At 37.0% G+C, this 26,822-nt stretch overlaps 3 protein-coding genes across 3 annotated transcripts; 1 reads left to right on the top strand and 2 right to left on the bottom strand.

The window, feature by feature from the left end:
* Positions 1 to 1,488: 1,488 nt before the first annotated feature.
* On the bottom strand, positions 1,489 to 4,418 carry LOC143560960 (deoxyhypusine hydroxylase-like). Its single transcript, XM_077049139.1, has 7 exons — positions 4,258 to 4,418; positions 2,847 to 2,980; positions 2,552 to 2,772; positions 2,339 to 2,477; positions 2,123 to 2,249; positions 1,708 to 1,826; positions 1,489 to 1,621 (listed from the first exon to the last, which is right to left on the bottom strand). The coding sequence occupies exons 1-7, from the start codon at positions 4,415 to 4,417 to the stop codon at positions 1,580 to 1,582; spliced, it is 942 nt and encodes a 313-aa protein (XP_076905254.1). The 5' UTR covers position 4,418; the 3' UTR covers positions 1,489 to 1,579.
* A 1,249-nt stretch (positions 4,419 to 5,667) lies between these two features.
* LOC143560944 (uncharacterized) lies at positions 5,668 to 11,271 on the top strand. Its single transcript, XM_077049131.1, has 6 exons — positions 5,668 to 5,751; positions 10,194 to 10,415; positions 10,499 to 10,614; positions 10,691 to 10,792; positions 10,897 to 10,996; positions 11,095 to 11,271. Exons 1-6 carry the CDS (start codon positions 5,668 to 5,670, stop codon positions 11,269 to 11,271), a joined length of 801 nt encoding a protein of 266 aa, XP_076905246.1.
* Positions 11,272 to 16,679: 5,408 nt separating this feature from the next.
* Positions 16,680 to 17,171, bottom strand: LOC143560965 (uncharacterized). The gene has a single exon (XM_077049143.1). The coding sequence runs from the start codon at positions 17,169 to 17,171 to the stop codon at positions 16,680 to 16,682; it is 492 nt and encodes a 163-aa protein (XP_076905258.1).
* Between the last annotated feature and the right edge of the window lie 9,651 nt (positions 17,172 to 26,822).

Genomic DNA, 26,822 nt, shown 5'->3' with positions numbered 1-26,822 from the left:
AGTATTTATCAAATTAGGTTTTTTTTTCGTCTCTTTTTTATTTAAATAGCATTCTATATTTTATTTCTTTTCATTTATTTATTCAAATTATTATATCTTCACCATCTTTCACATTTCATTTCATGAAACAATATCACATTTTCATTTCATTTTTTTTAACAGCTAACAAACATAGAATGCCTAAGTATTCCGTACAAGGTGACCAATGGCAAAATACCACCGCCAGCTGGCCCAACCCAGCCGTACGGAGCCCTTAAGCACCTCCAAGTTATCTCAAGTTCTAGGGAAAACCCACCGGCCGAAGGCCTACTAGTGGTAAACCCGGATGCCCTCAGGATCGAACTGAAAATCACAAATATCTGAGTCTTCTTTCATAGAGCCACCCATATCCTTTCAAAGCGTTGTAAATAGGAATTGAACTTGAGTCTCAATTGAGAAACCTCAAACTTCCTACCACTACACCACATTGGATGGATCACATTTTCATTTCATGAAACAATATATAGAAACGTGCTTATAAATCACTTTTCTAATATCTAATAATTTTTAAATATTTTTGTATCACCATTTATCATTGTGGTTGCTCGGTGATCTGTGTTCTATAATATTTAGTGATTCTATTCATTTTATTTTTTAATCAAACTTTTTTTTGTTTGAGTCACTACGTATTATAATCAAACCATTTTTTTAACAGCCAACCAAATCAATTCATTCATATTCACACAACTCTAGCAAAAACTTAGTAGCATAATGTACAACCTTAAATGGAATAAAAACTATCACCCCGATTACCACTCTATTATACCCTTACAACGAGTTAAAATTAAATGCATTCCACCTTTCCCATGTTAACTCCGACCATTTTGCCCGATTTTCACACAAATACATTTAATATGTTATGCTTCTGAATTCTGATAACTTTTTTTAAAATAATCGAAACCACCACGATTCCGAAACAAGCAATTGAACTTGAATAGTCAAAACTATCGATTGAACGCGATATAACTGGTCCAAGTTGCGATTGAAAGTGAATAAACGATCGGAAGCTACTATTGGATCGAAACATCGATTGTTTTTTAAGGAGAGGGCCATATATTTAATTGTTTTAAATTAAAAACAAAGAAAGAGAAAAAAAAACATAATTTAGTAAATACTTTTAGAATCACCTATTTTGGTAAATCACCTCATTTTGGTAAAAAAACTCGAATAAAGATCTATTATTTCTTGTCTTTAAATTTATTTAATTTCTTTTAATAACTTGATCATTTGTATACAAAAGTTATAAACTTATAATATCTTATACAACAATTATAAGTTTTGTATAAAAAGTTAACTTTTCAATGTGTGAAACTTTAATATAAAATTTATCATCTATATAGAAGTGGGAGCATATAGAAAAGCAAAGACAAGTATTCAGTAAGTCGTCATACTATTCAAATTGTGTTTTTGTAACTGTAAGTCTGTAACTAACACATTCATAACATAATACAAGTTAACTGTCGGATACATCCTTCAAAACTCCATGAAAATGTATGTCATTTAATATCCAAGGGCAGAAAAACACAACAAAGTGAAACTGTCATGCGGCCTCCTGTAATTGAGGTGCCTGCATGAAAAGGTACTGCAGAAAACAACATAGGTTAAGCTGCCGCTCTTAAAACGGTATGATTTTCACATAAAATGAGCAAAATTTAATCTTCAAATTACCTCAAATGACTTGCCGGATCTCTCAAAATCCAGCATGCTTAGATCAACTTCACAGCTCTGTGAAACAATTGGCTCGGGATCTTTGGAAAATTCCTCAAGAAGAGATATACAGTGCTCATCTAGAAAAACGGTTTTTCAAGTGTTACTGCAAATATACAGTTTTGTTCTGTATTTTGATATAAAGTTTATTTAAAACTAGCTTGTATGCAAATAAAGTATATACTGATAGTATAAAAATTGCTTACTGAGTTACAGTTAGATACAACTTGGTTTTCTACAAAAATTATGCACATGTAAACAAAAATAAACCGGACAGATTTGTATATTTAGACTTATATCAAGCATTGAATATTACAAGCTATTTAAAAACACTAAAATATAGCTTAATAACAAATTAAAAAAAAATAATAATAACCTGCAATGGAACCCAAAGCCTCTGCAGCTTCATGTCTAACCATCGGATGCTCGTTTACATCTTTAAGCACTCTAGAAAGTGCATCAGAAGCCGATTTGTTTTGCAACTGCCCCAAAACATATGCAACCTTAAATGCATAAAACAAAAAAAGGTAAGATATGCAAACACGAATACAAGGTTACAAAAGTAAACAAAAACAGCATCAATGCTGCGGACCTCGTGTCGTAATAAAGCACTTTTTGCGTTTAATGATTCGATAATGGCAGCAACTGCTTCATCACCTCCATGATTTCTGAGTCCAAATAGAGCTGCATATCTCTCATACATACCTTTTTCTTCATTTAAAATGATTTCCCTGTATCAAATTCAAATGTTTTAATACTCAATAGAAGATATTTAAGTAGATTTGGAAACAAAAAGATGACAAACCTTAGTTCATTTACAGAAGAGCAAGAAGCAGGTGCAGCTGGATCAACTGACAAAAATGGTGATGCTTCTATTGTGGATGACTGATTATTTTTCAGCTCCTGGATTCTAGAAAGTGCCAACTCACATGTCTCCCGAACCTCTTGTGCTGGATCAGAATCCAAACTGTCCTTCAGAAGAAGAACATTACTCTCTAAACCAATGGCACCAAGAGCTTCTGCAGCCTGTTCATGTGTATGCAATACAAGCAAAACATGATTTTTTACACATGAAAAAAAGATAAAGAAAAGAAACCAACCTCGTGACGCACGATAGGATGCAAGGAAAGATCATTAAGAACAAGTTTCAAAGCAGGAATAGCATCAGCATCTTGCATTTGACCTAAAGCAAAAGCAGCCTCATGTGCCAACAGATTTGAAGGATCTTTTGTTGCTGCAAGAATTAAAATTACACATCTCAAAAAACAGAGTATGCCATGAAAGAAACACACTATCACAGATGAACATACAATCACATGCAGACTCATAGCGTCACATCTGACATCATCGACATGCAGTTCCAGGTCAACAAAACAATAAATGGCATACAAAATGAGCTGACTAACAAAAAACAGACAACTTGCTTCAATATCTAAGCTTTTGCAACAATAATTGTGGCAAAATTTCAACAGGAATACAAGATGGCGAGGTTTTGTCATGCTAAAACTAATATGCAAAAAAATTTGATTAATTTCCATGAAACATAGTAGACAAAATCAGTTGTGTAAGAGACATTCAAGCATTCATCTTACTACAAGCAAAATTTACCCTAACTGCTGATAAAAAAATTTTCAAAAAAAAAAATGATTGTGAAAGTCACTAAGCATCGCCAGGTAGGTCGACTGGGGGGGGGGGGGGTTTGCAAGTACTCGGCCTGGGCAGGGACTACTCGGGAGTACTCAAACATGGTTTACTAATATGTATAACAAAATATGTGAATATCAATATAAATCAAAAGGATACATGTTCAAATGCTAAAGTAATTCAGAAACTGATATTCATTCTTTAATACTATAGACATAGTAATCATTTAATTCTCATCTTCCAGGCAGTGTTGTGGAGCTCGCTAGGCGCTAGTCTGGTGGCGGGGGTACCAACTAGCGATTAATTGTGATTATTCAGACTAGAATTTTATATGTAATCTTTCAAAATAATACACACACACAAAGTCTTATACATATTTTTATCAAAATAAGTACACTTTTCAAACACTTCAAATATTTTGACAAGGTTTGACCGACTTGTGTCGAATTTTGACTGATTTTCACTGGTACAAATTTTAGGCGACTATTAATCGGATTTTTACAACACTACTTCCAAGGTATATCCATTAAAAACAGCGAAAATCAATTAAAAGTAGCATGAAAAACAACAAAAACTGTGAAAAAAAAAACGAAAATCCTACTTGACCGAGTTCTCCTAGTTGGACCTACTAGCTCCAAGTTTAACAGATTCCGAGTAATGTTGGCCGAGTTGAAGAAACTCGCCTCCGCACCTTACCGAGTACTAATTAAAATAAGTTATCGGATTAAATTAGTAACATAACTAATTACACTCATGAATCATAATCACTCACAGTTGACAACCATCTACAAATCAAGCAGTTATTATCATATAACAACAACATAACCACATAACTTATCGCACAGAGATAGAGAACACACAACAAACCGTGAATGAGAGCATTGCGAGGCGCAGGGCCTCGGAGATTACGGAGAGAGAAGAGGACTCTAAACCGCTCCGAAATCGGCTGCGATTGATCCAATAACCGGTCGCATAGAAATTGCTCCGTCTCCGGAGTAACTTCGAACGAGTTTCCGTCAACCGCCATTGTTGATAACAAGCTTGATTTGATTCGAAAATGGAGTACCAAAACCCTAACGATGGATGGATGGAGTTAGCATACGGTTACAGCTATTGAGTATTTGCATAATTGGTCCTTTTACTTTTGAAGAATATTGTTAATACTCAGAAAGTCAGAAAAATATGCCAACAGCGAGTGAAGTTATACCAAATATTGCATTGATTTTATCGGTTTTGAACACACTGAAATCCGAATGGGACCGAAACCCTAAACATGAAAAACGAATACCGGTCTGTATGTATTTGTTTGATACGGCTTCGGTACGCAATGCAACAGATGTTGCTCACCCTAAACTAATAAATTAAACCCAACTTTTATAAATATTTTTATTTTTTACAAATAATAATATATTTTAGATCGAAAAAGGAAGTTTTCAGTTCTCACAATACAAAACACTTGTTTTATAACTGAAAAAACAAGAAGGGTAATGACCGCCAGCATACGATTATATAAAAAGTAGCAAAAAATAATATCTCAAACTAGTCACACTTGACACAAATACTGCTTCATACGTGTTTGTGAATTATAAACGTGTTGGGTGTATGGATGGAGATTTTCAACTTGCATTTAATGTTCAGGTTCCCCCAATAATAAATCATTATAGTGTATATATATAGTAGATAAAATGTAAGAGTAAATTGCATCGATTAATTTAGAATACCATCTTAAAGTTTCTTTATTAAATATATTTAATCTTGTTATAATTGTGGTAATATTATAAGTTATAATATACGTCTTGCTTGCGGTGCACCCATATAATGTATGTATGTGTGAACCCTCGGGTGGACAAAAGTGAAATTGCACTAATTTAACGTTATTTTACTAATCTCGTTAAAATAACGTTAAAAGTGGCGGAAGGTTAATCAGGCATCATGTGGTGGCGTTGATAGCCGAAAGAAAAGGGTACACGCACCAATCGGCCAGTGTCCCGGTGGTTGAGTGTATGTGCCTTGTGTCTAAGGCTTAATACAAAACTACTATCGAGCCAGAGGTCTCACCGGAAGCAACCTCTCTGTTTCTCTAAATTGTAAGTTATAATGTAATAATAAATTAATAATAATAACAAAATGCACATACTCCGGTATGCTATCGGAGCAAATGAATCTGAAACCGATGGCAATACGAGTAGTAACTGTTGGACCAAGAATCAAACACCAATCAAGATCCATTTTTTATTATCACTCCGTTTTCTGTGTAAATTTGTAATTTCTTTGAAGATGGGATTGAGTAAAACCGAAATCAATCTGAAAAGATTGCTGGCAGCTGCTCCACATCAACAAAACAAACCCAAACTTTTGCATGTTTGTTTTCAAATTCATCGCTTTTTTTTATTTTGAATTGTGCCCACCAACTGTTTGATAAAATGTTTCAATAACCAAATTCGGTTCTCGGTGATTGGTTCGGTTTATTCAGTTAGTGTCGAAGCACGAGATGAATCTGACCTGATCCATGACGATGTTTCCACGGATTTCGAGATGAACGAACCACGTCTTGATCTTCTTCTCCGACTGGTTGGGATCTGCAATGACTTTTTGGGGGTGTGGAGGTGACCGCTAAGAAATCTCCAGGATCTCTTGTTCACAGACACAAAAATATGGTGGTGGCTCTTATTGAGAATGACCAACCCCTAATAAGGAGGTGGAGACCTCCTTATATAGGGAGCCTCATGGCCACCATCATGGTACCTTAATGGGCCTAGCCCAGTTAGGGTTACCTCCACAAAACCCCCTCAGCCCAATAACATTGTATTAGTCCATATAATAAAATAAGCCAAACATAATAAATTTAGGGTCGTAAAACCGGGTTTAGTACCATATCCCTACAAGCCCCCAAAGTCCAGCGTTGCTCCTGGGCGCGCAAGCGTTTAGGTGGAGCGCTGGACTTTATGAGGTGTGTTAGGGCGTGAGGCGGTTTTTTCCCTTTTCTTCGGCCTTATCTTTATTGTCTTTGAGTTTTGGGAGGTTTTCTTCATGATGGTGACGTGTTGTGGTTTTTATGATAATGATGGTGCACTAGCATGAATAAGATATAGCACGCCGAATAATAAAAGCCTGCGCGCGAGGTGACTTACGAGCTATGAGAATAATAAAGCTTGCGCGCGAGGCGACTTATGAGCTATGAGAATAATAAAAGCTTGCGCGCGAGGCGACTTACGAGCTATAAGAATAATAAAGCTTGCGCGCGTGAGGCGACTTACGAGCTGTAAAAATAATGAAGCCTGCGCGCGAGGCGACTTATGGATCTATGAGAATAATGAAGCCTGCGCGCGTGGCGTCTTACGAGCTATAAGAATAATAAAAGCTTGCGCGCGAGGCGTCTTACGAGCTATAAGAATAATAAAAGCTTGCGCGCGAGGCGTCTTACGAGCTATATGAATAATAAAGCTTGCGCGCGTGAGGCGACTTACGAGCTGTAAAAATAATGAAGCCTGCGCGCGAGGCGACTTACGGATCTATGAGAATAATGAAGCCTGCGCGCGTGGCGTCTTACGAGCTATAAGAATAATAAAAGCTTGCGCGTGAGGCGTCTTACGAGCTATAAGAATAATAAAAGCTTGCGCGCGAGGCGTCTTACGAGCTATATGAATAATAAAGCTTGCGCGCGTGAGGCGACTTACGAGCTGTAAAAATAATGAAGCCTGCGCGCGAGGCGACTTACGGATCTATGAGAATAATGAAGCCTGCGCGCGTGGCGTCTTACGAGCTATAAGAATAATAAAAGCTTGCGCGCGAGGCGTCTTACGAGCTATAAGAATAATAAAAGCTTGCGCGCGATGCGTCTTACGAGCTATATGAATAATAAAGCTTGCGCGCGTGAGGCGACTTACGAGCTGTAAAAATAATGAAGCCTGCGCGCGAGGCGACTTACGGATCTATGAGAATAATGAAGCCTGCGCGCGTGGCGTCTTACGAGCTATAAGAATAATAAAAGCTTGCGCGCGAGGCGACTTACGAGCTATAAAATGATGATAATGACTGGCCCACAAGGGCCTCCTCCGCGCAGGATGAATATCCCGGCATGTTTTCAAAATAATAATGGAGGCACAAATGGCCAGATAATAATAATGATGTCATAGGTGTTTGTGCGGCTCGTAGCCGAACCTGCAAAAACATGTCAACTAAAAGTGGATGTATTGCATGGTTCCCATCCTCGGGCAAATTATGAGGTGTGCCCAACCTTTAAGCTTGGCGCGTGGCCTATGGGTTTATGAGGATTCCCAACCTTTAAGTTTGGCGCGTAGCCATATGGGATATTATGAGGATTCCCAACCTTTAAGTATGGCGCGTAGCCATATGGGATATTATGAGGATTCCCAACCTTTAAGTATGGCGCGTAGCCATATGGGATATTATGAGGATTCCCAACCTTTAAGTATGGCGCGTAGCCATATGGGATATTATGAGGATTCCCAACCTTTAAGTATGGCGCGTAGCCATATGGGATATTATGAGGATTCCCAACCTTTAAGTATGGCGCGTAGCCATGTGAGTACAATCATGGTTGTTCTTATCCTGATTTGGATTAGACTGTTCATTTGTTATGTCTCTTACGCGCGGCCTGCGCAATGTCTCCTTTATTCTCACGCGCAGATGTGGTGCGTGAGCGTGCATGATGCGTGAGCATCTAATATGCATGAGCATACGTGAAGCCCAATAACATATGTGATGCGTGAGCATATGAGATGCGTGAGCATGTGATATGCGTGAGCATACGTGATGCGTGAGCATACGTGATACGCGTGAGCATGCGTGATGCGTGAGCATGTGATATGCGCCACGAGCATAGGTTTTGGCTGTCTTCATGAGCATGTGATATGCGTGAGCTGTGGCGTAGAGTAATCGCCGGGAGCGCGCATGCGACCCGCTGTGGCGTAGGGTAATCGCCGGGAGCGCGCGTGCGACCCGCTGTGGCGTAGGGTGATCGCCGGGAGCGCGCGTGCGACCCGCTGTGGCGTAGGGTGATCGCCGGGAGCGCGCGTGCGACCCGCTGTGGCGTAGAGTGATCGCCGGGAGCGCGCGTGCGACCCGCTGTGGCGTAGAGTGATCGCCGGGAGCGCGCGTGCGACCCGCTGTGGCGTAGAGTGATCGCCGGGAGCGCGCGTGCGACCCGCTGTGGCGTAGAGTGATCGCCGGGAGCGCGCGTGCGACCCGCTGTGGCGTAGAGTGATCGCCGGGAGCGCGCGTGCGACCCGCTGTGGCGTAGAGTGATCGCCGGGAGCGCGCGTGCGACCCGCTGTGGCGTAGAGTGATCGCCGGGGGCGCGCATGCGGCCCGCTGTGGCGTAGAGTGATCGCCGGGGGCGCGCATGCGGCCCGCTGTGGCGTAGAGTGATCGCCGGGGGCGCGCATGCGGCCCGCTGTGGCGTAGAGTGATCGCCGGGGGCGCGCATGCGGCCCGCTGTGGCGTAGAGTGATCGCCGGGAGCGCGCATGCGGCCCGCTGTGGCGTATAGTGATCGCCGGGAGCGCGCATGCGCCCCGCTGTGGCGTAGAGTGATCGCCGGAAGTGCGCATGCGGCCCGCTGTGGCGTAGAGTGATCGCCGGGAGCGCGCATGCGGAATCCGAAGTTGATCCACAGGGAGCGATTTTGATCCGCGGTGGCGCGCACGATCTAGAGATTTTGAATATCCACATCAGGTAGGTTTTATGTAAAACCAACAGATCTAATAGGATTTATAGATCTATGAATATGAAGTGTGACTGTTGCTCAAACGAACCCAGATCTGAAAAAATCATAACTAGATTTGGTATATTTCACTTAGAAAAAACACAGATCTAAGGGTTTTCCCCAAAAGTTCGGTGGTATTTCTTCCTGTGTATTTCCAGATCTGGAAGTATTTTTTAGATCTACGGATTTTTTGATTTCCATAGAACATATCTGAAAGAAGAAACCGTAGACCCGAAATATTGATGAACAGATCGGAGGGCCGAGACGAGAAGCGAAGCGTGGTTCATTGCCGTCCCACGGATGGCGCCAATGTCGAAGCACGAGATGAATCTGACCTGATCCATGACGATGTTTCCACGGATTTCGAGATGAACGAACCACGTCTTGATCTTCTTCTCCGGCTGGTTGGGATCTGCAATGACTTTTTGGGGGTGTGGAGGTGACCGCTAAGAAATCTCCAGGATCTCTTGTTCACAGACACAAAAATATGGTGGTGGCTCTTATTGAGAATGACCAACCCCTAATAAGGAGGTGGAGACCTCCTTATATAGGGAGCCTCATGGCCACCATCATGGTACCCTAATGGGCCTAGCCCAGTTAGGGTTACCTCCACAAAACCCCCTCAGCCCAATAACATTGTATTAGTCCATATAATAAAATAAGCCAAACATAATAAATTTAGGGTCGTAAAACCGGGTTTAGTACCATACCCCTACAGTTAGTTTGTTGGTTTTACGTTCGGTTAGATTAATTTTGGTTACTAACGAAAACCAAACTTGGGCTAAATTTTTTGCTTAGATAACATCAAATGGAGATATAATTAATACATTATATGGAGTTATAAATGATGACCACATTGAAGCGGAGGTATAAATACATGAAATGGAGCTTATAAAAGCTAGAAATATATGAACATATGAATGGTTCCTTTTGGTAAAATTCGGTTAACTGAGGATAAAAACAACGATTACTGATTTTCTGTTAATTTCGGTTTGGTTATTGCTCACCTTTAGTTAACGCCATTAATGGCATCAAACATTGTGATATATGGCGCTAATACTTACGTTGATTTGCAGTATGTTGCTACCTTAAGAGAGCAGCTGGAACAAATCGAGTTAGAACGAACTCCAGACAGATTACCGAGGCCCGGTTTCTTTACTTTTCCCTCTTTCGTGTGTGTTTATTACGCGTGCATTGTTATTATAACTTCCTCTTGTGTCCACAGAGTTTCGAAAGCTTTGGTGAATGATTACTCACAGAAAATTGAAGCAATTGTAGCAACACTAGCTAGCCCTGCGGTACGTTTATTTATGATACATATAGTATATAAATAGACTTCACATGCTGCAAAATAGTGTTTTTTTAAAAACGTGTTTGGTAGTCGGATGTTGTAGCATTTCGAGAGCTCAGAGTTGATACGTCTGCCAAGGAAAACATTGATAATAATAAAAAAGAAGAAGAAAGTATTACTTCACCTGGTTTAAGAAGAAGACTTGTGTAAGTATAAATTACATGATTTTACTATTTTTAGATTTCAAATTTTATCTTATTTTCGTTTGCATTCGTTTTGCAGGCCCTCATCATCTTTCAGAGGCCAAGATACTACCGAATCATCTGATTCATCATCTCCTGTTAAATTGGATGCTGTAGCACAAACACATATAACAAAACACAGGTACTCAAAGGCCCGAAAGTAGGTGTCAGATTCGACCTGTTCACATAAGAACAGGTCGATTTGTTTCGTGTTTAATCTTTAATGGGTCAAACATGTTGAAACAGGAAGCTTCAAGAAGATTTGACGGATGAAATGGTGATTTTGGCCCGACAACTGAAGGAAAACAGTCTTAAGATGAACAAATTAATACAGAACACCGAAAGAGTGAGTCTTATATAAGTCAGACTCGAGATTCAGACCTTTTCTTATTTAATTTTCAATTTTTGGCATTAACTTGAAACACTGGTGCAATTTGAGTGCAGATTCTTGATTCAACTGAAAAGGCAGTTGAACACAGTTTAGCAAGCACAGGGCGAGCCAATACGCAAGCTACGGCTATGTACTCGGAGAGTTTTAAGACTTCATGCTTCACATGGCTTGTGATGTTTGTAATGATATGCATCTTTGTCATGGTGGTTCTTCTAATTAAAGCCACTTGAAGCATGTTGGGGATGTTTTGTCATCAGCATCACACACATGCAGACATATCTTGTTATATTTACAACCAGTTTATAATAACATGTCATCAGTTAAATGCCCTCTCGTATGCGGCTTGATTATACACCATTGCGACCGTTAGCGTGTCTCGTTTTACCTGTTTATATAAACGAGTTACATGGGTCCTGTTTGAGTTACATTGTTTTAAAGAGATATTTTTCTGTCATCCGAATTCCATGTGTCATCTAGGTGGAGGTGAGAGAGAAGCGAGCGTGGCATATGAAATTCGATAAGAATCGAGAGAGGATGGAAGAGAGGATGGAAGAGAAATGAGGGAGAAGTGCTACGGTGGTGATGTTCAAATGGTGAAACTATCAGAAATGCTATCAGGATATGATTAATATTTTTGACATGCATAAATATATAATATAGTTTCATCTAAGTTCACCCTATACTCAATTCAATCAGAAATAATTGACAACCCTGAACGAAACACATGTAAACATTTTGTTGAAACATATATTTTCATGTCAAACCTTAGTGTCATGTAAAATTGTAAATCGGATCAAGCCCTTCTATTCACCAAGTGTTGCAAATCACTAACCCTAAATATGTAAGAAAATCAAAATAGCATCTATTTGACCCACATAATTAACAAAAACATTCTCTAAGTTCTTGAAATTATGAAATTAGCCATTAGAGCTTTTCTTGTTTTAAATTTCAAATAATGTCAACCAATAACATGTCGTCACGTGTTAACACCTTGCGTTAAAATCTCCTAGGCCAAAAAAACTGATATAATCTATTTTGCCCGATATAATCTATTATCTTTATCAAAATGGATAATTCATTAATTTGATGTTTTTCTCAAATGCATACTAGACCCTGCGACTAGGGGAACACTGGTTTGTTTTATGGGTTGGTTTCAAAGTTTTATTTTAGTCCCAAAAATTAACCCAAATCTCTCACAGATTTTTCAAGTTCAGGCTAGGGTTAATCCGGTTTCAGGTATCTAAGAAAACGAAAAGAAAATAAAAAAGTAAAGGAAAAATACAAAACGAAAACTAAAGCTACCTAAATAACCAAATAGTAAGTAAACACAACCCGGAATAAGAACAAGTGGAATTCGGGTTGAAAATCAGACCGACCCGAATTACATCCCCAATGTAAACATGACATACAACACACTCACTCTTCCATCTCCTACAAACCCTTGAGATTTAATATCACCAGCCATGGATCCACGTAAGCTTTCATTTCTTTCACTCTCTGTATATTATGTTCAATTGTTAAATTTACTTAATTAGGTTATCAATTTGTTTAATACTAGTACCAATTTTGGGTTTAACATTGTTAGGGTTTGAACCTGTTATTCTGAAGCCTTGTTCCTCTCATGATGGCCTGCAAGATAGACTTAATATCCTCAAACCAGTTAACCTTTCATCAATTCTATTATCTCATTATTACGTATTTTTTAATAAAATTACCCAAAATTATGATCATGTTTTTCATTTTCAACAGAATGAAGAAGTGGAGGGTGATAACCGTATGCTGGACCGAACGGTACGCGCTATCCCGCAGTTGTATTGTATATTTGTATGTATGATGTTGTGAGTTTTTTAATTATTGTTTTTTGTTTTTGTAATTATTTATTTAGGGGGATGATGATATGGATTCATCAGGAGGCCTTGTTTCTGGAACTGCGGATAAAGTTAAGAGAGTAAGCATATTGCATATGTATTAAAAGCTCCCGCTCGGTTCATGAGTTGTTTTTTCAAGCTCAGGCTTGCTCGTTTATTATTTATTAGTGAATTTATATTATTTGTAAATATTTTGAGAAAAAACCTTACGGTCCTAAGCTTGGCTCAAGGTAGTGTAGTACTTTAAATGAGCCAAAGCTCGGCTTGTTCTGACTTATGAGAGCTCGAGTTCGCCTCGTTAGTTGTTTTTCAAGCTCATTTATTATTTATTACTTAATTTATATAGGTTGTAAATTATTTTTATAATTTTGAGAAAAAACCTTAAACGAGCCTAAGCTTGGCTCGAGGTAGTGTAATACCTTAAACGAGCCAAGCCTCCGCTCAAGCTCGACCTTGCGGTGTGAAAATAACAACTAGAAGTCTAAAAGAGGTCAAACTTAAAAATACACAAGGCTCGTTAAGGCTCGACGAACGTAAACGAGTTTGCCACACAAGGCTCGAGTTTGGGCCCGATAACTAGACGGGCTTTATTTGATGCTCGGGCTTGATTTCTAAACGAGCTTTATTTGATGCTCGAGCTTGGAAAATTTGCCTTGTTTCAAGCTTTTTATCAATCTGAGCTCGAGTAACTCACGAGCGGCTCAGCTCGTTTACACCCCTAGACTCTCACTTTAGAACTTAGCAGCTAGTGCTGTCAAAATGGGCAGGTCGAACGGGTTTAGTGGGTTGACTTGAACCACAAACACTTTTGTCGTACGCAATTGATGTGTTAAATATCATATCATATGATCTGTTGGAAACTTGATCTTTTTTAGTTTAAAACAAGGATGAAGCCAAAAATATGGACCACCAAAGAAGAAGAGGCGTTGGCCAGGGCTTGGATCGACATTACAAAGAACTCGGAACCTTCTGACTCATTTTGGAGACTGGTTCTTGCACATTTTGAAGCACAATCGGGGAGTACTGAACGGAATGTCCATCAGCTTAATTCAAAATGGAAGGAGATGAACTTGAAGATCACTAGGTTCAACGTTATCTACAACGAAAAGGTGACAAAACGGCAAAAGGTTCAATCAAATGAAGATATATTGAAGGCGACAAATAAAGAGTATAAGGAGCTTTATGCACCCAAAGGCTTTTTTCACGAGACGACATGGGACATTGTTAAAAATAACCCGACATGGCTTGCTGCTCCAGTCATGGGTGCCCAGGTTACTCGCCAGTCAGTTAAAAAAACGAAGACATCTGATTCAAACACGTGCACAAAGTCTTCAGAAGCCGATTTTCCCATCAAACTTGACGATGAGGATGAAGGTGTCCCCGACAAAGAGCCAGAGCCGCCAACACCTCAACAAAAAAGGAAGAAGTCAGTATCATCATCTTCATCAGCAGACCAACAAGAACTGCTTAAGATTGTTTCCGAATTTATCAGTTTTACCAAAGAAGATATTGAGAACAGAAAACATGTTCGAGCTGAGAAGTTGCGCCTCATGAAAGAGAAACACGAAAGTAAGATGCTTCTCTACCAAGCTGAGATGCGCATGTTGGAAGAACAACAAAAGGATAAAGACATGGACTTTATCCTAAAGCCGCATGATCATTTGGATGGAGTGATGTTGAAAGCGGTGCTAGCACGAAAGCGTGAAATATCACAACGTTGGGGATGGGAATAAAATCGTGCTAAGTTACCAAGTGTTTGTGTATTTTAACCTAGATTAAGCCCAAAGATATTTACATATGTGGCTTCTTTTGTGGTAATAATCGTCATATGTTGTCGGACTAGGTAACGTTTGTTATCCTGTGTACTTAAACCATCATTACTCTTTAAATTTTGTCACTTTAATCAGAGATGATTTAGGATGTTCATACATGAGGTGAGTTTAATGACCTAGGATGTTCATACATGAGGTGAGTTTAATGACCCCTTTATAACTGTGTTAGAAATGTAAGTTTTAGCCAGTTTATTAATAATGAATGAACTTATTAAAGCTTTTGTTTTATTTTTAACGGGTCAAATACGTTGTTTGGTTTTTTCTGGCCGGTTTTCGTCTAAATCGTAAACCAAATCAGCCTGCTTGGTTTGAAAATTTTAAACAAAACAAAACCTTTCTAAAATTTTAATTCTTCATTTAAAGATTAGAAAAACTTTCATAAATCATTTAACTCCAAAATATATTATTTCAAGATATCCAAACATGGATGAATTTAATACATACACAACACAAGATCCTTGGTGGCAGTTATAATGTCAATGCAAAGAACATGAGTAAACAATAAACACTTGGTTGCATCATTAATTAATATACAATATTCACCACTTTAGAAGACTATGCCTATATTTAAAAAATAAAAATTAAATAAAGAAGCTAATAGCAACATAAAGAGGTTAGATCCAATAATTTCTGAATTGTGTATAACCTTACTATCATATTAAAATATTTCGTCATAAGACAGAGAGTTCTATAAGAACGAGAATGTATTTCTTGTGAACTCGAAATTGTAATTCGCGTCTTCTAACAAACCAAAGGCTTCCTTTTTATAGGTATGAAACCATCACGGCGTTTAAATTTAATGAACACAACTCTTCATAACAAAAACATGAGTTAGGTGCGGTTATAATTGTTGACAGTTATTCAATAACATCAGTTAATAAGAACTCTTAACATAAACTCCATTAACAGTAGCTCACAGTTGATCTCCCAAGTTGCTACAAAGAGGCCAAGTTAACACCGACCCCATTACCGTTGAGTTGATTAGTAGTAACTTATTACTGATGACCGGTTACACCTCATAACCAAGTTGACACTATTGCTAGTTACCACTTATGCCCAACATGTTGCTAATAAGTAGTTATAACTTATTACTGATGGATCAAGTTGTTGCTGGTTATTGGTTAACCATACTTATTACTAATGATCATTTACCACTGATAGTTATTGCATTAACCACACAAATCCAAAGCAAGTTCCAATGACTTTTTCAAATATGAAGCAATTTTACATAATACAACAAGACCCCACCAGGGGCTCTGCCCTTGGACCCTTCGTGTGACACTACGTTCCACATGTTTGCATGTCATACGTCAACTTGAACATGACAACCCAACTTTTGATTGTTTTCATGTCGGAATTGAAATCTCTACTTTATAGTCATAGTCATACTTAATACTAATCCTCACAACAAATCTAATTAATTAAGGGTTGGGAAACCTAAACCATTACAAAAGAAAAAAGACAACAGAAACAATGGATGTATTTGTTATCTTCATTATGGTTTCTTGCATTTGTTAGATTCTAATTAGGGTTTCAATGCAAATCCATATATATACATTCTTTAAGTAGCTACTTTTCACCAGACATACTGCTGTTAGTGTTAATTAATCCTTTATTAATCAGAAATTAATTTTATTCACAAAGATTATTCAACTACAAGATATACCTTGCAAGCTATCCACATGACCATGTGATGATATCTCATGTAAACCCTAACTTTGATGAAAAACTCAAAAACAACAATGATTTCAACCTTAAAAACATCATAATTAACTAACGTACCGTCGACAAATCTTGAGTTTCCTTTGCCAAAATTATCTCTTAAAAAGACATTTTGGGAACATTAAAATAGTGTTAGGATTGTCACATAAAAACATTAGATGAACTTCTTGGATCATGTCCAAGCCTAAGCTCCAAATCAAGCTCATCTTCATTACTTCATTGTCGAGTTCTTCTTTTCGATTCTCTATGATATTCATCTTCTCCATGTGACCAACCAAATTGTAAGCTTAAACTCATCATCTTCTCCTCTCTTGATGGACTTTTGATCACTTCAGGATTATTTTCATAGTTTACCGGCTGAGCACTATTTGACATGCATGAAACATACTCGGCATAACGAACGTTTACCTCTTGATAATTACTAGGAGTTTCGGAAGCATAAGTTTGTGGACAGCTTGCGAAAACCGGATGGTAGAATCTAGAGTTTGCATAGAAACTATGTTCTTGTTTATTTGAGTTCATGTTATTACTCAAATAACTAGGCCTACTCTTGGCTCTATCTTTCCTGTGGATGTTCATGTGTCCACCCAACGCTTGCGCGGTGGTGAACCCACGCCTGCAAAATACGCATTCGTATGATCGAACACCTGGCTCAACATCAACTTCTTCAAGTGAGTTAGTGAGCTGATCTTCATGGTTTATGCCCATGGTTATGGACTTCATATTTGATGTAAAAGAAAGCTTGTAATTTATATGTATCTTATGATAAAGAGAGGAGTAGAATTGAAGATGATTAATAGAAATGGTATGTGAAGATTTTGGAGTAAACAAAATGAGACAAAGACTAGGTCTTGTATGTTTGATTCATTTATTTGATTGATTAATATATATACACACACAAGAGAGAGAGAATTTTACGTATAAGATAGTTTTTTGCGAGAACAGAAAAAACAAGCAAATAAATCAATTTTTAAGTTATAAAAGTTTTAGAAATACGAAAGGGATGCTTAAATACAATGTTTATTTATCTCTTCTAATATTATGAAAAAATATACATAAACAAAGTTCGTAATAAATAGAATCTACACATAATTTCATAGTCATGTGTGGCTAATTAAATTCATAAAAATAAATATATGAATAGATTAATTTAATGGTTCATTGAGAAAATATAGATATGTAAAAAGTAAAAGTTTTTAAAAGTATGACCATTAGTTGATAAAAAAATACATTACGATTTAGATTAGTTTCTTACGTTTTCACAACAATTTAGTCTTATATACACGTACACACAATATGAGATCGACTCCTTGTTGTGCATGTGATAACATGATTATAATCAGCTTTAATGTGCTCATGGTGAATCGACAAATCGCCCATGCAAATCGGGTTACATACATGACACACACCCAAAGTTACACTTTAGTGTTTATGTTTTTATGAGAGAAAGATGTGAAACTAAAGAGATGATTTATATGTGTTAAAGTTACGATTACAAATCAAATCTCAATGTTACAAATTCAACATAACATATTTGCAATCGGTATTAGCGTATACGTAGGTTGTTATCTCTAACATATGAGTGTTTTAAATAATATTTCATTAATTCCATAAGAAAAAAATAAAAAGATTTGTCAGTTTTGTAACTAGTGTTTGTCCTTAAATCATACAAAGAAATGCTGTTTGACTCATTACACAATCTTTTAATTATTCCTTCACCTAGTATTAATTATATAACGTTTTGTAAAAATTATATAATAATGCGACGGCAAAGAAAACACATACACCAACTAATTAATTCAAAGCTATGAGTTTCGTTCATAAAATTGAGATTATTCCTGAAAACGGTAAGGATCAAGATTGATCACTGAGTTATATTTGGTGGACTCTCAAGCAACATCTAATTTATATAAACTAGTAAAAGGTCGCGCATGTTACAATTTAAGCGTAGATACACACTGGTTAAATATATAAATTAAGTTATAAGTTTGTATATATGTCCGCGTGCTATGGTGGCTTTTTTTTTTAATAAAATCTATATCGAAACATATGTAAAAAATAAAAAGTTTTTGCAAAACTAAGGTGTGTTAATGCATGCTGCTTTCTTTCTTATTCGACAATAATCATCAAGAAAGGTGTTATTAGATGTGTTTTAGTTCATATTCAAGAAAGAGTAGTATTTATATTGAATGTGTTATAGTTAATATGCATAACATAGTGCTTGTTCATTTGATGTTTTAGTTCATAACACAGTGTTAGCATAACGATGTTTTGTTTTTGATACCCATTCATAGTGTCGTTGTTTATAATAACTTACTGATAATAAAATCATCATTTAATTAGTTTAATTTTGATTGTTATATTTACAAAATAAAGAAAATAACGCATTTGTATACATTACTTTATTCTTAGATATCAATTTCCTTCTATTATAATTTACTAGTTTTTATTCCTCGTATTATGAGAGTTGTTTTACACTTTTCGTTTCTATTATTTTCGTTTTTAATTTTATGAATGTATCTTTTTGGATTTTAGTTTAGAAGTTAAATAATATACTTTTGATAATTTATGTTGGATTAAATAAATTATCTACTTAGTTTTTATATTTGTTCCTTTATGTTTATTTATTTTAATTAGGATATTATTTTGTGAAAATTTTCATTTAAGTTAAACATAAAAAAAAAGTTAATGTAACTAAATTAATATTGAGAAATTGAATTAGGGTTTGACGATGAAAGAGTTTTACAAATAAATGAGATGTTATAACTCGTTTAAAAGTTATCTGGATTTGGTGAGACTCATAACCTGCTTATTTTTTTAATACAAAATTGTTTCTTAATTATAAATAATATCATTTTTTTTTAAATCTGATATTAATTTTTAGTATATCCAAACCTATTTTATAGGATTTGCATATCAAATCTTTGGTGAGATTAATTTTTTATTTAATGAGATGCTATAATCCGTTTAAGGGCCATTTGGGTTTGTTGAGACCCAAACGGCCATACCCATGAAATCATGTCAAACGCATGAGAGACCTTCATTTACAAATTAGGGGTGCAAACGAGCCGATCTGCTCGTGAGCTACTCGAGATCGGCTCGTTAAAAAGCCCGATCGAGCTGAGCTTAATCGAGCCCCAGGCCTAAAAGTAAGCTCGTTTAATAATCGAGCCCGAGCCCGAGCTTCACTCGAGCCACCTCGCGAGCCTAAACAAGCCTGTCATTTATATAATTTTTTAAAATATATATTAAATAATAATTAATTAATATATATAATGTTATGAAAAATAAATAAAAATAACTAAATAATATATATTTTTTATACATAAAATTATAGTAGAAAAAAACATATAAAACAATTATAATTATATAAAAAAATAATTGATATATAACAAACGAGCTGAGCCGAGCTCGAGCTTGAGAATCTACTCACGAGCTCGAGCTCGAGCTTTGAAAATAGAGCTCGAAACGAGCCGAGCTCAAGCTCGAGCTCTGTGTAAGTTAAACGAGCCGAGCTCGAGCCTAGTCGAGCCCGGGCTCGACTTGGCTTGTTTGCACCCCTATTACAAATGAAAAAATCAGATGACTTGAGAGAGAATGTGAAGTGACTATAGAGCTTTTAAAGGTTTCGTTTAAATATATTTAATATATGGAACTAAAAAAACATCATGATAAAATACAATATATCACACAGGTTTTATTACCTAGAAATATATTTTAATTATATGTAAGAAAAGGAAGATACCTCAAAATTCAAGATAAGTACGCACTTAAATTATAGTTGCATTTAATTATCAATTTTGCTTGTTTCACGTTATAAACTACCTCTCAATTGCCAATGATCCCATGCGAACATGTAATAAAATAAATGTAATAGAATAAGAGTTTCCGGTTAGGATAAAGGTTTTCTTATATATAATAATGGGTTTTCTTTTAAGGTTGTCTTGCTTCACATAGGGAACTTGTCAACCTAGCATTCCACGGTTTGTACTCAAGATGATCGGGTTAGCAGTGACAGATCTAGACGATAATCTTAGAGGTAACATTCAAAAATTTTCGTTTTTACCTTATTTCTTACAATGTAAACGAATATTTTTTACCGCGGTTATGCAATAAAGGAATTCTTTTTTTCGTATTTCATAATATATATATATATATTTAGTTTGGTGTTGGATCGATATCATCATTTTCTTGGAATTTTGTTTAAAAATATTGCTTTTAAGACTTCGTCGTTTCATCTTTCAAAGAAACATAATTTAAACCATAAATCCATAATCAATTCTAATTTACACATAAACCATAAATCCCTAATTAATTCCAATTTACAGTAATCAAATTTCCAATAAATTATAATCAATCATTCAAATATTCAATTGCTTATAAGCAATTCCAAATTAACAATTTATATAAACAAATTTAGACAATTACAATTTTAGATAAAAGTAGAAGAATACCTAAATTGAACAAGTAGAAGTCGATCCGTGAATGAGGGACTTAGGCATCACCGGTCGTTGGCTACTCGGTTGCAGCGTGGAGGTCCGGTGACCGGAGGAGGGTAGTAGGGGATCGGGGCATCAGGGGGTGGACTTAGGGGTGCAAACGAGCCGGGCTTCTCGCGAGCTACTCGAGATCGGCTCGTTAAAAAACTCAATCAAGTCGAGCTTACTCAAGCCCGGGCTTGAGCCTAAATTATGCTCATTTGAAAAAAACGAGCCCGAGCTTCATTATCGGGCTCGAGTTGGCTCGCGCAAGCCTAAACTAGCCTGTCATTTATATATATTTTTTAAAAATATATATTTTATAATTATTAATTAATATGTATAATGTTATGAAAAATAAATAAAAATAACTAAATAATATATATTATTTTATATGTAAAATTATAATAGAAAAATAATTATAATTATATAAAAATTAATTGATAAATAGTAAACAAGTCGGGCCCGAGCAAACTCGAGCTTAGCCAAGCTCAATATTTGAAAATATAGCTCGAAACGAGCCTAGCTCGAGCTCTGTGTAGGTTAAACAAGTCGAGCTCGAGATTGGTCGAGCTCGGGCTCGGCTCAGCTCGTTTGCACCCCTAGGTGGACCATGGCTGAATGAAACTTTGTTTTGTTGAATGCTGATGTCCGGCCTAAACCAAAGGTGCACATATAAGGTTACAACAAACAATGGTTTTATTTGATCTGGGTTTTAATTTGGATGGGCTTTAATTGGTTTAACTTCTAATTTGGTTGGGCTTTAAACAAAAACGGGCAACGTTATATTTTTTAAGGGGTAGCGAAATACGAAAACAATAAAAAAAAATTGCACTGCCGATAAAAGTTAAGGGGTAGCGAATGCTACCCCTGGTTAATAGCTACATCCGCCTCTAATCGAGTGTGTCACTACTAGTTAGTGATCCAAATTGAAATACCAGTAAAAAAAAAAAAACGAGCTCTCAACACTCTCATGCAACTAATCTAGCTATAATGTCTGTAGTCGGATATTTTACAGTAAATTATTAATGATGCATAATATACTAATAATAAAAAGACTGGCTTTAGCTTTTGATCAAAATAAATTAGGAAAAGAACATTGGATATATATGAACAAAATAAGTAACCTACTTCCTTGTCTTTTTATCATTTGTATACATAGGTCTTTCTTGACTTTTTCGTTGCAAGAAGTTTATAAAAATAGTTCAAAGAGATGGGAGACAAAACCCAAAGATTTTATTTATATAAACTAATTAACGCTATAGATTTGGTTTTATTTTCTTTTTAACGATGGATATTAGGGGAGAGTATGGTTTGGTTCAGAAAATGTAGTAAACCTAAATATGTTGGTTTTTAATCTTTCATATAACAATCGGTTTAAGTTATAAACGGTTCAGTTAATTTGGTTATTGTAAAAGATGGTTTGATTAATTCGGTTGAGCATCTATTAACAATTGAGTTGGACATCGTTGGAGTTAAACTAAGTTATATTAATAAATCAAATTAAAACATTTGTCAAGAAAAGTATAACCAATCTTTTAGTATATTAAGTAAAATAAGTGACAACTAATATTTATTGTATATAATAAATTATAACAAAACTTTTCTGAAATATAACACATGTTCTTTTTTCTATAAAATAAACCATATAATAGTTGGTTTTAATGTCTGTATAGTTTAGTTAATTCAACTATAAACATAACAACACCATAAAAATTAGTTATAATAATAATAATAATAACCAATTTAACAATTACTTTGGTTTGTTGGTTGTTTTTCTCTTTCTTTTTTTATGGATCTGTTTTCTAGTTTTTCTACTCAACTGTACCGGATAGGGTTGATTTGGTTACGAATTCAGATCAATCCAGACAAGGTTTACATTACGAGATCAAGAGTGTCAACAAAGCGTCACTAAAGATCTGGTGCTTGAAAAGTAACCTTTCACATATCTTAAAGAAATATATAAAGTGGTTTCAACCACAACCTCAAAGAATTTCCAGTCTTATTTGAATACAGAATCTCAAATTCGTTGCTTTACATATGTGTTATTTGTATTGTATAATTATACCATATAAGATAGTATATAGCAATATTATATAATATAACTTGTATGAGAAAAATACAAAACTAAGCCGCTCAATCGTGTCAGATTCGGAGGTTGAGAGATTGAATTATTCAACCAGAACATGACCCATGTATTTTTTCGTGTCAAAACATCAATCCTAACCAGAAACACACTTAATGTTGCGCAATATGCACACATGTTCGTTTAACCCATTTATTTAAGCATGACCGCATTAACAGCAGTACCAAACTGTAAATGTGCTATAGGATTGGTGAGTTGCAAAAAATGGGTTAACCGGGTTGACAGATCGACCTCTTTAGTTCAACATGTTAACGGGTCAACCTGATTAACTATATTGGTTAAACAAATCAAGATAAACACGATTAATTTAATTAGTATATTAGTTTTAAATAATCCCAATTAACTATCACATTTTAGTTGTCGGTCCCAACTAACGAAATGACTGGTGGCAATCTCACTTTTTAACATGTACAACTAACAAAAGTGTAACTTCGTTAGTCTCCAGTCGCTGGAAAAACGTTGTTTTACCGGAAAACTCTTTTTTCGCTGGAAAACTCAATCCATACACGAGTTGTTTTAAATATTACAAGATATTTTCATAGCATATTTTTTCAATTGTCAAAAGGTTGCACCCCTTAAAAAAACATAGACAAAACATCAAAACTAGTCCTTTATATTTGCACATTTTTTCAGTGGTTGTCCTTTCGCAAACTTAATGGTAGAAATCATCCTTTTTGTTAAAAAATTATATCACGTTAGGTCCTTTGGCTCTAACCCAGTTAAGTTTTCTCGTTAAAACTAGTCATGTGCAAAGCACATGAGGGTAAATTCGTCTTTTACTCTTTGAGGGACTATTTATGTAGATAAATTAAACTTTGAGCTAAGATGAAAATATTTAAAGATTTCTCTCTCTCTCTCTCTCTCTCTCTCTCTCCAACCTTCAATTTATCCTCTCTCTATCTCTCCCTCTTTACACCACTACCATCTCCGGCCACCATATTTTCTGTCGGCCACCGCCACCAAATACTCCCTCTTTCTTCTTTATTCTATTTTTTAATGCTATTTTCGAGCTTCAAGCTTCTCACGCTTCTTTACTCAGCTTTCGAGCTTCTCACACTTCAACTGTGGAGCGCAGTTTACTCCGATCAATTGAACCCTATATGTAGAGGAGTATAATGGCGAGTAGCGTGACCGCCGTTAACGAGTGGGGTTGTGGAACCATTGCAGTGTAGCTATTGTTTGATTTTTTTAAGTTAAGGTTTTACAACGAGTAAACAAAGATCCAGATCCCACAATTTTATGTTCTAATACCTCGGTTTTGGGTTTGGAAACCCTAATTCAGAAATTGGTTGTTGAAGAGGTAGGTCCCAGCAGAGCCCAGTTGGACCCGCAAGACTCACCTTGAAGAGGGACGTCTGCGCAGAAACCAACTGGATCCGCAGGACCCACCATGCTCAGAGACGTGACGTCCTTACGCGCAGTACGCAAGCTGTTCCCGCAGGAAATGCCTCCCAATGGTGAAGGACTCCGCCTGTTCCCGCAGCTTCGGATACAAGCCATCAGGGAAGGCCACCCGCGCAGCAAGGCTACACGCACAAGGCACTTAGCTCTCAATCACTCAGTGTCACCTGAAGGAATGAGCAAAGCCGGGGTCAATCCCGCACAAGGGCGGGAGGGGGAATACTCCCGCCCAAATAAGCCAGTCCGTACGATACGGGAAGATCTTCTGTACTGTACCTGACGAGGTATGGGCAAAAGATCTGACTAAAGATACGACAGCTTATTGACAACAGTATGGCGAGCAGCATGCTCCTGTACTGTATGTCACTATTAGCCGCTGCCTACTCACCAACTCCTGTCATACCACGTGCATAGCCGGCAGTTGGTGGAAAAGGAATAGTACACAGCAGGCCTGGTCACTATCAGCCGCTGCCTACCCACCAACTACCAGCAGGGCACGTGCGTAGGCCACTGTTGGTGGAACAGGAACACTATTGCAGCCGGCCACACCTCCTTGGAAACCTACCTTCGGCTATAAATACCACAAATGGTATGATCATCTCATCTTATCATATTATACCTGATATCTGCTCTAGCAATCTCTTAATATACATTTATATTTAAAGAGCAATCTAGTCTGATTCTCACGCCGGAGGGTGGTCACAAGGAGGAACCCCCCCCTTCTCAGTGACAAGCTCACGGTGTCTGTTTTGCAGGTTATCAGAAGAACCATCTTTTCTGGGTCTAACCCCTCGTGGGAAACAGCTATCTAACCCCCAGGTTACCCGTAATCTGCCCGGGGTCCGGTTAGTGTTTCTTCAGTTGTGGAAAATTGGGGGTTTTAGTGTCTGTTATGTTGTTGTTGTTGAGCTAGTCGGAGAGGAAGCCGTGGACTGTTTTCAGCGGTGGGGTGTGGCGGGATCGGCGGAGATGGCCGGAAGCTGTGGAAAATTGGGTAGTGATGTTTGTCGGCGGCGGGGTCGATGACGACGGAGATGGCAACGGCGAGATCCACATATCAGCGACATGGTTGAGGAGGTTGGTGGGTGTGGGGCTTAACGGTGACGGAGATGGTCGGATGTGTTTTCTCTAAGGTGTCTTTCTGTCGATCACGAACAAGACGAGGACGTGAATGACGAAAGGGGTGGTGATGATGGGGGGGGGGGTGGTGGGTGAATTTGGGCTTGAAGAAATATGAAGGGGACTGTGATGGTGACAACAGGTGGTAGGTGGTGGTGGTGGCGGCGGTCGGCAACAGGTGGTGGCAGTGCTGGTTTTGGATTTTGGAGGGATAAAGACGATAGGCAAAGTTACCAAATTACCCTCATGTGCGTTGCACATGGCCATATTTAACGGAAAAAATGAACTAGGTTAGCGTCAAAGGACATAACGTGCAAAGGATTTGAAACATAAAGTATGTTTTATGCCATTTCTTTCACGAAAGGACGTCCGTTGAAAAAACGTTCAAACATAAAGGACTAGTTTTGCTGTTTTGTCAAAAACATATAAAAAGAACACGTTATCTCAACGTTAGCAACTCATCGATTTGGTGAAAATTTGGCCCAAAAGTTTTATGGCAAACGTGTCATTTAATTGTTTGGATGATAACATATATATTGTAATTGGTAAATAAAATGTCCTCTTATGCTTTATAATTGAATATGGAGTAAAGTATCATTTTTGTCCTTGTGGTTTGGCAAATAATACGAATTTAGTCTAAAAAGTTTATTTTTTGTATATGGACCCTCCACGTTTCTCAGTTCTTGTCAATTACATCCAAATCACTAACCTCGTTAAATTTAATCGTTAAGTCAGGGGTAGGCATGTCTTTTCACCATTTCTTTTTATATGAGAAAAGTGCCAAAATCGTCCCTGAGGTTTGGTCATATTTGCGAATTTCGTCCAAAAATATTTTTTTTCGCAAGTAGACCCTTGATTTTTCCCAACTGTTGCCAATTTCGTCCAAATTCAACGTTAACTTATGGGTGTTACTGTCCTTTTACATGTTTGTTTACATTATTGTTATTATGTGTTTGTTTGATGACATATATAACATTTCACGATTCATATGTTTGAATCCAATATATTATCCGTCTGTTTATTTTTCTTTATTTTTAGTCATATAAAGGGGTTAAGCTCAGCGTAATAATAATAAAAATGTAAACAAATATGTAAAAGAACAGTAACACCCCTGAGTTAACGTTAAATTTAGACCAAGTTAACAAATTGGACGAAATTGGCAACAGTTGGGAAACATCGAGGGTCTAATTGCGAAAAAAAAATATTTTTGAACGA

This window comes from Bidens hawaiensis, unplaced genomic scaffold (genome assembly GCF_021521415.1).
Source record: "Bidens hawaiensis isolate Kalapana, Puna unplaced genomic scaffold, B.hawaiensis_p1.1 tig00020517_1, whole genome shotgun sequence".
Lineage (NCBI taxonomy): Eukaryota > Viridiplantae > Streptophyta > Magnoliopsida > Asterales > Asteraceae > Bidens > Bidens hawaiensis.
Note: the sequence above shows the minus strand (reverse complement) of the source record. Positions and strands in the feature narration are given on the sequence as shown.

Coding starts and splice junctions, on each gene's coding strand:
- LOC143560960 (XM_077049139.1), bottom strand. CDS start 4,417: ATGGCGGTTGACGGAAACTCGTTCGAAGTTACTCCGGAGACGGAGCAA. Junction 2,981..4,257: donor TCGCAATGCTCTCATTCACG/GTTTGTTGTGTG, acceptor TAATTCTTGCAG/CAACAAAAGATCCTTCAAAT. Junction 2,773..2,846: donor ATCCTATCGTGCGTCACGAG/GTTGGTTTCTTT, acceptor ACACATGAACAG/GCTGCAGAAGCTCTTGGTGC.
- LOC143560944 (XM_077049131.1), top strand. CDS start 5,668: ATGGGATTGAGTAAAACCGAAATCAATCTGAAAAGATTGCTGGCAGCT. Junction 10,416..10,498: donor CAACACTAGCTAGCCCTGCG/GTACGTTTATTT, acceptor CGTGTTTGGTAG/TCGGATGTTGTAGCATTTCG. Junction 10,793..10,896: donor ACACATATAACAAAACACAG/GTACTCAAAGGC, acceptor ATGTTGAAACAG/GAAGCTTCAAGAAGATTTGA.
- LOC143560965 (XM_077049143.1), bottom strand. CDS start 17,171: ATGGGCATAAACCATGAAGATCAGCTCACTAACTCACTTGAAGAAGTT.